Here is a 9,925-nt window from a genome sequence, read left to right on the forward strand (position 1 = left end):
GAACCTGCCCTCGCACTGCTGCCGGCCCCAGGGTTGTAAAGGGAATCATTTATGATCATCCAAAAAACAGTAGGCAGAGTACGATTTGTGTTTAATCAGCACACCCCTGGAACATTAATCCCTCTACCTGGGCCGATACAATGAAGTTCTGAAAAATACTGACTTGGAAAAAAAAAAATCAGTTAAATGTTTCCCTACTTTGAAATTAAGCTTTATTGTTTAAATATTGACCAGTATTCACAGAGGAGCTTGAAGAGCCCTCGGCTGAAATCGCAGTATCAGAACAGATCTACACAGGTAACCGGAAAATAGAGCGCTGGCAGGTGAGAGCAGCTCGCCCGAGGCCGAGCGCTGCTCTGCGAGCCTTCCCTGCTCTCTGGGAAAGGGGCGCCAGCCGCAGAGCCAGAGGTGAGGTGAGTCCTGGGGCAAAGGAGCTAAAGAGGGAGCGAGGAGAGCTGTACAAACAGTGAAATTGGTGGCAGTGTTTGCAATAGGTGCGATAAGGCATAAAGGAACCCCCCTTCCTGTCCCTGGGGGCTGCTGATACAGCCAAGCCAGCCGCTGTGTCTAAAGATGCAGCGTCCCTTTTCAGTGGCCTCAGGGCTGTACAAAGCACTGAGGGGCTGCAAAGAATGAAGAAATGCCAAGATCTAATATGGGGGGGGGAAGGTTCTTTCACAATGTATTTATTTAACATATTTATATTTATTTAATTTTTACTACACCGTGGTATCAAGTCCAAGAGGTACAAGTATAAAGCATGACAAATCATTCTTAATGGGTTTTTGGTTTTATATTTAATCATGTTATAACACCTGGAAGAGGAAAGCAATGCTGCATCTTTCACTGGAATTCAGTAAAGGAGAGATTACAAAGTGGGAATTTGTATGATTCTGCCACCGTGTCTTAAGCCGTTTACGACTGGGCACATGCAGCTACTGTACAGGCAGTTGTTTCTCCTAGAGAGTGATTAACGGAGCTGCCAACCGTGAGTTACGCATTTCTAGAGCTTGAAAAAAAAAAAAATGGTAGTTTTACCTAAGAAGATTCAAAGCCTCTTTCATATTTTTGTACTTCTCATGTAAAGTGCTTTTCTAAGTCTCCTAAATAAAGACTTGTGCTCAGATTAAAAAAAACCCACACCTCGTAGTGACACTGTGCGCCGGGGAGCTCAGGTGGATGCCGCCCTCCGGGGCCTGGTTCCCCCACGGCCTCCCCGCGGGTCCCAGGGAGCGTGATAGAGGCAGGAGACACACACTGAGCCTCCACCAAGGTGCAGGAGCCCCCTTCTCCTCCTGTACCCGACAGTCCCCAGGCAGCAGCCGCCTCCTCGGTGTCTGCAGGAGGGGAGACGCAGGGCTGGCATAATGCCCGCCAATAAAATATTTTGGTGGGAAACGAAGCTGATAAATGAGCACGTGATTTCCAGGAAGGGAGCCCGGCTGTCAGCGGGACGGCGGAAGGCTGGGCAGCACCTGGCATCGAAAACTCCCTCCGGCTGCGGTGGGCGCAGCCGCCCCAGGAGCAGGGCAAAGGCTGCACCACCCAGCAGCCGCGCTGCCAAGGGTGGAGACTTGGTGAATCACTACGACTGTCTAAAAGCAGTTTCGCTTTTTATCGAGCGCATCATTTAAGAGACCCACAGGAACATCCACAGGCTCAGACTCCTGCCTGGGGAGCAGCAGGTTGGAGCATCTCCCCTCCCTCTCTCACCTCCTTCGGAAACACTTTCCTCGCAGGCAGGAGAGCCCGGGGACAGCTCTGTTACGCAGCTCTGCCAGGTAAGCCCTGTGCAGGTCTGGGGCAGCAACTGTGGCGTGGGAAATGGGGTGGTGGCGGCTGCTCTCAGCCTGGGGGGTACAAGTAACAGACCGAGGAAAAGCAAGGATCCTGCTGCATCATCCCCCTTCCCCAATCCCACTGGGAAAAAGGGTGCTCGGGCCTCTTTGTCCTCACAGACCCGCAGCTGCATCCCTTCGCTGCCCCCGGTGCAGCCAGGGGTCCTCAGGCCCCTCTGGGTGCACAGGCCGCGAGAGCCACGAATGCTGCTGCTCCCAGCCTGGCCCCCCGGAGCTCTTACAGGCACGTGGGTGCAGGGCCCGGAGCCCCTCGAGCTCTGCAGCCCCCGACCCGCTTCCCCAGAGCTGCCCCCCCTCTCCCAGGACTCCACCCTGGTTTCTATTCTCCCAAAGTTTCGTTTTCTCCAAAAAGGCGTCACCCCCGAGAGCAGCTGTGGCACAGCAGCTGTGGCAGCGCGATAGCCGCCGCAGCCCAATCACAGCCCGGGGGGGGCAGAGGCACCGCAAGGGACAGTTTTAGCCCATTTCCCACAGCCGCCAGCAGCAGGAATCACTCCCCGAACACGTAATGAGCTGGAACCGAAGCTCTCGGCCACAGGCGCACCCTTCGCCTCAAGGCCCGGGCTCCACATCCCCTGCTCAGACCCTCACCGCCCGCTCCTGCTGAACTCACCTCTTGCCCAGCCGTGATCCTGAGAGCGAGCGCTCCTCACCTCCCCTCGGCTTTCAGACCCAGCAGGGAGCTGAGGGACGACGGCTCCGTCCATGCCCGAACGCGGAGGCTGCGAGTGTCGCTGTCGGACCACGAGCAGGGACGGAGCTGGGGGGGCTACGGGCACCTGCTGAACCGCTACGGAGCTGTCGCAACAGGGTAAGCAAACACCCCCCCTTCCACGGTGCCTTCTTTACTGCTGACCAGGGGAAGTGATGGTACGTTTCGGGGCTTCCACGCAGCAGGGTGGTAGCCTGGCTCCTCCTGCAGCCAGGACAAAACTGAACCTCTCTTAGTGAAGGAGGTCACCTGTGAGGCCGGGACACCTCCTGAAAAAAAAATCTGTTGGGTTGGGCAGCAAGTTGAACTGCTTCATGGAAAATCCAGTGAGCAGCAGAACAGATGGGGAACAAAAGAGGGAGAAAAAAGGGAGAAGGGCAGACAGTACCCACTGAAAAAAAAAAAACAAACGGGAGGGGGAAGAGCAAGAGGCAGGGAAAAGGGAAGAAAGTGAGAAGTAACAGCAAGCAAGAGACACTGTGTGACCCAGGGCTACAGGAGTGCTGGGCCTCCCATCATCCAGGATCTAACCCAGGACGTGCGCGGTTGCTGCTGCTGCTGCTCCAGCCTCGCTCAGTACAGGTGAGAGCAAGCAGCCTCGCGGCAAGACCGGCCTGTCAGAGGTACAGCAATTACCTGGGACCAAACAGGTGGGAAAGCAGCTGGGGAAACAGAAGAAATGAGCCAACTTTAGCTAACACAGCAATATCAACTGCAAATCTGAAGAGTTATTTTCCCCCCCTCTAGGTTTTTGATCCTTAACGGGAGGACTTCCCCCATCAAAGGCAATGGGTACGTGTTGCTTTCAGAAAATTTACACTTTATATGTAGCAATTTGCTTTGTGGTATCTGCATTTTAAGGATTCATCACTAGTGGGGAACTAATCAGTGCTCTTATCTTGCGTTTTTTATTGATGCCATTTTCATTTAGCAGAAAATAAACAGACTCAAGGGGGTAAATGACCTACACAAACCTCTCTAGTTAACCAATAACCTTAAAATGTTTTGGGAAGGGAATGATGCAGTGAGTTATCTCCATTACTCCCTTTAAGGGAAATTACTAACCCTCCATCATGGTTTGCTGCTCCACGGATTTATTGGTCCCATACTGTTGCTTAGCGCTGCTTTTGATGAACGTTAAGGATGCTCTTAGTCACCAGAACTGACATATTGAAGAAGACACAGTTGCTCACTAGCATTCAGCACGGCCACTTTTGCAAGGATTATGGTACCTTGTCATGCAGGTTGATATGTTTTTAGTTTGTATTACTAAGACGTAATTTTAACTTTTAGATTATGAAACGTTACCTCTGAGTGAGTGGGACGAGAATCATGTCCGATGTTGGCTAGAATCTATTGGAATCAAGAAAGAGTATGTAGAAAAACTACATGTGGAGGAAGTAACAGGTCCAGCACTACGGGAACTGGATGAATCTTTCCTCAGAAAGATGGGGATGAAGGGAGGCCAAATCCACATATTAATCCGCAAGAGAACTGAACTTCTGCAACTACCGCAAAATGCACAGCAAGCCAAGCCTCCCAGCAGCAAAACATCAAACAAAACTGCTACACAGACCGATTCCGTACGACCCAAAACGACTCCTGCTCAAAAATCTCCCAGTGGGGACAGCAGTAGAGCAGCAGATAAAACGAGCAGAGAGAACACAGCTCCTGCTCCTGGCAAGAGGCAAAGGAGGAGTAACAACTCCCCCCCGAAAAACACCGAAGAGGGTTTACAGCTCAGCAACTGTCGCCCATTTAGAAGTCAGAATACCCATTTCAAGTATGTGAAGGACAAAGTTCTTTCTCCAGAAACAGGAGTCAATGGTTTAATCGCTCCTTGCCATGAATACAAATCTTTTGCCATTGCTGCAGAACTGAACAAAAATCAGCTGCAATCAAAATTTGCCTGTGAAGTGATACGGTTTGCTTCAGCCTGCATGAACATCCGAACAAACGGCACCATCCATTTCGGTGTCATGGACAGCGTCGAGGAGGGTGGCTGGACGCACGGGCAGATCATTGGCATAAAGGTCAACGAGCGAGAGCACTACGTTGATGCATTAGATGATTATATCAAAAAATGCTTCAGCAAAAGTGTACAAGAAGTTGCAAGGAAATGTATTCACCCACCTGTTTTTGTTGAAGTGATTCCAAAAGAACAAGAACAAAGGTTTGTGGTGGAGGTTGACATTGAACCAACATCCGACTTAGTAAAAAGCAAATTTTTTGAAGTGCTTTTGCCAAAATACCATGAAGGCAGCAAGAAGGTGATCCTGACAAAAGAGCGCACTCTCTACCAGCGACTGGGAGCGAAGTCCGAACCTGTAGAACATAATGATCTTGCTACTTTTATTCAGGGTTTATCAGAAAGAGATGCTCAAAGAGAAAAAGCTGAGCTCTCCAGTGCTCAAGTACATACAGAAGTGCCTCAAAATTTAGGAAGAAAGTTATCAATTCTACTAAACGATGGCAAAAACTACATGGATACTTCCCTGCGGTACATCCTTGTCACAAACAGATGTGAAACGCGTGACCTGAACTATATCAACTTTTTAATGCACTTGAACATTTTCTGCGTCTTTGACTTTGACGAAGATTCTAGTGTGTCAGGGCTCTACAGCAGGTACAGAGAACACCACGCAACCAGGCCTTTTTTTTTACAGGATTTCTCCAATGAAAGCAAGATTAGTAACTCTGTCTCTCAGAAACATTCATGGGATTTTGCCAGTGAAAGCAAGACTGGCGCCTCTGCCTCTCAGAAACATTCGTGCCTGTTTGATCAGACCAGCTGGATATTCTGCAATGGGCGCAGCGACTTCCTTGGGGATGAAAAACCTTGCGATGAAAATACATGGATTAGAACAAAAAAAAAGTACCTTAAGAAAGCCATTACTCATATCTGTGATGAAATCCTGCCACAGGGCTCTTTCATTGTGCTTTTCCTACTGCTGTCACCAGTGCAGAAACCACTTGTGGACACTTTCCAAGAATTCTATACAGAGATGAATGGCACGGAGTACATCGTTTGCATTGCAGAGTCCAGAGAAAACTATGAGAAGTGGGCTTATCTAGCTCAGGCGTCCTGCAGCATCAAGACACTCGAACAATGCAGTGTTGTGGGTATGAAATTAAGTCACATAGATGCCACCATTCAAAAAATGCTGCCTTCCAAAGCCCAGCCCAGGCATCTGCCAGTTTCCACTGGAGGCCTGTGTGTGCTTCCTTCCCTGGAAGAAGAGAAGCTGTTTTCCCTAGAAATCCTTTGTGTTGACCAATGTGATGATATCAAACTAGATCTCTTGTCTGAAAAAGAAATACAAGAAATAGAACAAAATTTTTACCGAGGGAGAAAAATCATCTGGAAAAACTTCTGGCTTGCTGACAGAAAACGCTGCGGGGAAATCATTGAACGCAAAGCATGTGAGGATGCTAGCAAACTCCTAGATGACATTTTACAAGGAAGAGGATTCAACTGTTCCGTGGCTAAACTCAAAATATTCCACCATCCTGGAAGCGGCGGAAGCACGATAGCCCGACAAGTTCTGTGGAAAAGAAGGAAGGACCTAAGATGTGCCATTATCAAGACTTCGTATTTACCTGCAACCGTTTGTGAGCATGCACTTGCATTTAGAGATTATGAAGAAAGAGACATCAGTCACTGTCTGCCTGTGCTCCTCCTGATTGAGGATTATGATGAAGACTACTTAGACGAACTAAAGAACGAGTTAATGGACGCTGTAGCAATTAGGAAAACCATTTTCCCCAGACCTTCCTTCATCCTCATGTGCTGTAGACGATCCAATGACCCTGAAAGGCTCTGCAAGTTTTCTCCGACAGACACAGTTGCTGTCACGCACAAGCTGACGGACTTGGAGAAGAGTCTGTTCAAAACTAAACTTGATAAACTGCAGCAGAAAGATGTCAAGCCAGAATTTATACTCACATTTGTCCTGATGTGTGAGGAGTTCAATGCAACATATGTAAGAGACTTTGTGGGGCACATATTGCAAGGCATAGACCGCTCTTCTCGGGACACTTGCTTGATGCGTTATGTGGCCTTGCTTAATTTTTATGTACCAAATTCATACCTTTCATTGTCACATTGTGAGGCTTTTCTGGGACTGGGGGCGTATACAGAAAAGAAAGCAAGAGCATATGATTTCAAAAGTCACTTAAGCGAACAAGCAAGAATGATTTTTATCGAGCTAAGGGAAAGCACCACCTATATTTCATCTGTTCAGATAATACACTGTCTAGTTGCAAAAGAAATTCTGCATCAGCTTTCAGGGAATGAACCCCAGAGTCAACTTGCAATGACCCTCCTTCAGGAAAAGACACTCTTCGAAAACAGATTTGGACGAGAGGAATTCATCAAGTTCATCAGGTATCTGTTTATTCGACGTGACAAAAGAAGCAGGGGTGACAACACTGACACTCTCTTCTCCCCGTTCATTGAACACGTCTGTAAAGCTGAAGACTGTGAAAAAGCTATCGCTGTTTTAAAAGCGGCATATGAACTCCTTGGAAAAGATCCCTTTTTTGCCCAGCAGCTCGCCCGACTGCATTACAATAATGAAAAGTTTAAAGACGCGGAACACTGGGCAGGGGTTGCAAAATTTCATTTGCCAAACGATTCCTACATTTTAGATACAGAAGGTCAAGTCTACAGGAAATGGTTTAGTTTCATGGTGGATAAAATGTCACAGGATGACAATCCCGAAAGCATCATTCACAAAATAGAGATTGCTCTTAAAGCTATGAAATGCTTCAAGGCTGCACAACAGGCTGCAAAAGCAGAACGGGAAAGTATGAACAACGTTGGCTACTTTGGAGAAGTAGAAGTAGGATGTCGTCTTCTAAAATTTTTGTCCACAATCCAGGTATTTCACAGAAGTCCGGATGGGGAATATTCTGAGCTTGTGAAATACCTGATCACAGATTACATCCCCAACGACATTGCAAAACCATGGGGAAGGCTTCACTCACGCTTAAAAGGCTTACGCCAGAACCTGTACAATGCTCTAGAATGGATTTCAGAAGACCTAAGTTATTTCCAAACAGATAAAAACCAGGAGAATGAAGAGGAAGATGAAAGAGATGAAAAGGAAGAACAAATTTATAACCCCAGAAAATGGCTAAAAAGACAGTCCGAGGTATACGCCAGGTTTTTCATCTCAACATCACTTTTTGAGGGCAACCAGAGCAGTCCTGAGAGCCAACTGATTAGACGCATGAATATTTATAAGAGTGGTGGAGGTAGCGTCACTAATATCCTGTCATTCTTATCAGATAAGAAAGAGAACAGGTCAATTGAAAAACTAGAAAAGATCCTTAGTTGCTATACAGAAAACCCACTGAAGGACAGGCTGGAAGACAACGATCTGATCAACTACATTTTGTGCCATATCACTCTGGCGTGCTTGTCACCAGGATCAGCCAAACTTTTGCCGGCAAACACTCTTCGTCAGCTCAGCGCAAGATTCTTCAAAGCAAGACGACCATATCCAGCCAGCGCCTATTTTTTGCTCACCTTGCTGTACTGGCCAGACGAGGCATTAGACAAAGAGCCTAACCCGGAAAAAGACGAAATTCTAAACACAGCCCTTCAAACCCTGAAACGCTTATATGAAATCAAGATGAAAGATGTTCCCACCAGAAAGAAAAGAATCTACACCCACTTTTTCCTGGGAAAGGGTTATGGCTTGGCCAAGATTGTGCACAAAACAAGAATTGATAATTTAATTAGGGGGTCCTTACACGAGAGGAGAATGAAGTGGCTACATGGAACTATATGGAATGTTCCCATGATTCGTGACAGTCTCAAAAGAGTTTCTGGTTGGACCAAGGACAGAAAGTTATTTATGCGTGGTCACGTTAAAGAGTTCCGTATCTTGCCACTCCATCATGATTCAGTGCCCCCTGGAAATGAAAACGTGACCTTTTATTTAGGCTTTTCATTTAATGGTCTTGTTGCCTTCAATATTGAAGTGGAAAATGCTTCACCTGCCAGCAGAACACCAGCTGTTTAGTATGCAAACAGTACCAACTGTGCTGTTAGAAGACACAGCACTGGAAGCATCCACCTGCACATTTAAAGCATGGACTGCACTGGCTGAACATCGGCAAGATAACCACAGTTAACTACTGCAATGACAAAATATCTAAAACAGCTTGAAACCTATGAGTAAAACACACCTCAAAATGGAAAGCTTTGATAGTTTTGGAGTCAGCAAAAGCAAGATTTCAAACTCAAGACAGCAATAATTGCAATATTTGCTTGGGGACTCAGCACAAGAGACCTATTATTTCAAAGTATCTAAGAACTGAGCTCTGGAATAAACAAGTATAGTGTGGATCCCTTTCTTCTCAGCTCACAGATTATGACTTAAAGCTAAATTCTGGGTGTGCCTGATAAATGAAAACTCTGTCTTGCCCGATTTATTAACTTCTTGTTGACAATACTGTCTCTGCAACTACTTTGCCAAATTAAGCTTCTAATAATAAAGTCATGTTATTCTTAGGTGTTTTGTGTTGTTCAATACCAATATTGTCCCTAAATTTCCAGAACACAGCTTAAGTCACATAGCTGATATTTTAATCTAATAAACAACCTTCAGGAAGAATTACTGTTTCTACACGAGTTTAAATTGCCCTACCTGAAGATGTAGTTCTAACAGTAGCAATGTATGATTTGCTTTTCCAACTTCGGTCAAGATCTGGGCACAGCCAAAAACTGTAAAAGAAATTGCAAGCCACTATGAATTCAGAACAAATGAAGCCTCAAACAGGATGAAACCAGAGGTTAGCATATCAAATCCAAGCCTTCATTTTCTGGCCTCAGGAAGTAGACACCAAGCTTGTGACTGCTGGCCAGGCAATACCAGTCTCCCTCCCCTGCCCTCAACCCCTGAAACAAGAGCAAAGCAGGGCTGCGCTCTTTGCCTGGGATATGCAGCTAGCAGCTTCCAAAGCCTGTTCAAGTGCTGTGGCAAAAGCAGGGCTTTTGTTTCCAAAAAGAGACAGTTACCTTGGTGAAAAATTAAAGCCACAGGACTCAGCCAAGAGGCTCTGTCCTGCAAGTTCTCTCCCTCCTGCCTGCAGGTACCAGACTGGGTGCCACCCTTTGCCCAGTACCCCACAGCCTGCAGACTCAAGCCTTTCTTTGAGGGCCAAGCAGGGGCCTTGCTTTTCAGAGATTTCATTTTCTAGCTTTCAGAAACTAAAGGCTTGGATCCGAACTCTTATCAGGGTATTGAAAACGCAACCCTCCCTCCATGCCCCACAAGAAAAAAAAAATGTAGAGAAAAAGCACAAACCTACGGACTTGGACCCCAGGTCCCACGTTGCAGAA

At 46.8% G+C, this 9,925-nt stretch overlaps 1 protein-coding gene across 2 annotated transcripts; it reads left to right on the top strand.

The window, feature by feature from the left end:
- Nucleotides 1-2,552: 2,552 nt before the first annotated feature.
- On the top strand, nt 2,553-8,822 carry LOC138728818 (sterile alpha motif domain-containing protein 9-like). 2 transcript variants are annotated; one of them, XM_069872448.1, is made up of 3 exons: nt 2,553-2,670; nt 3,319-3,363; nt 3,865-8,822. In XM_069872448.1, the coding sequence occupies exons 2-3, from the start codon at nt 3,360-3,362 to the stop codon at nt 8,601-8,603; spliced, it is 4,743 nt and encodes a 1,580-aa protein (XP_069728549.1). In that variant the 5' UTR covers nt 2,553-2,670; nt 3,319-3,359; the 3' UTR covers nt 8,604-8,822. The 2 variants fall into 2 exon arrangements, with proteins under 2 accessions (XP_069728549.1, XP_069728548.1); XM_069872447.1 differs by lacking the exon at nt 2,553-2,670 and having other exon boundaries at nt 3,137-3,363.
- Nucleotides 8,823-9,925: the final 1,103 nt, after the last annotated feature.

The sequence above is a fragment of the Phaenicophaeus curvirostris genome, chromosome 19, assembly GCF_032191515.1.
Source record: "Phaenicophaeus curvirostris isolate KB17595 chromosome 19, BPBGC_Pcur_1.0, whole genome shotgun sequence".
Taxonomy (NCBI): Eukaryota; Metazoa; Chordata; class Aves; order Cuculiformes; family Cuculidae; genus Phaenicophaeus; species Phaenicophaeus curvirostris.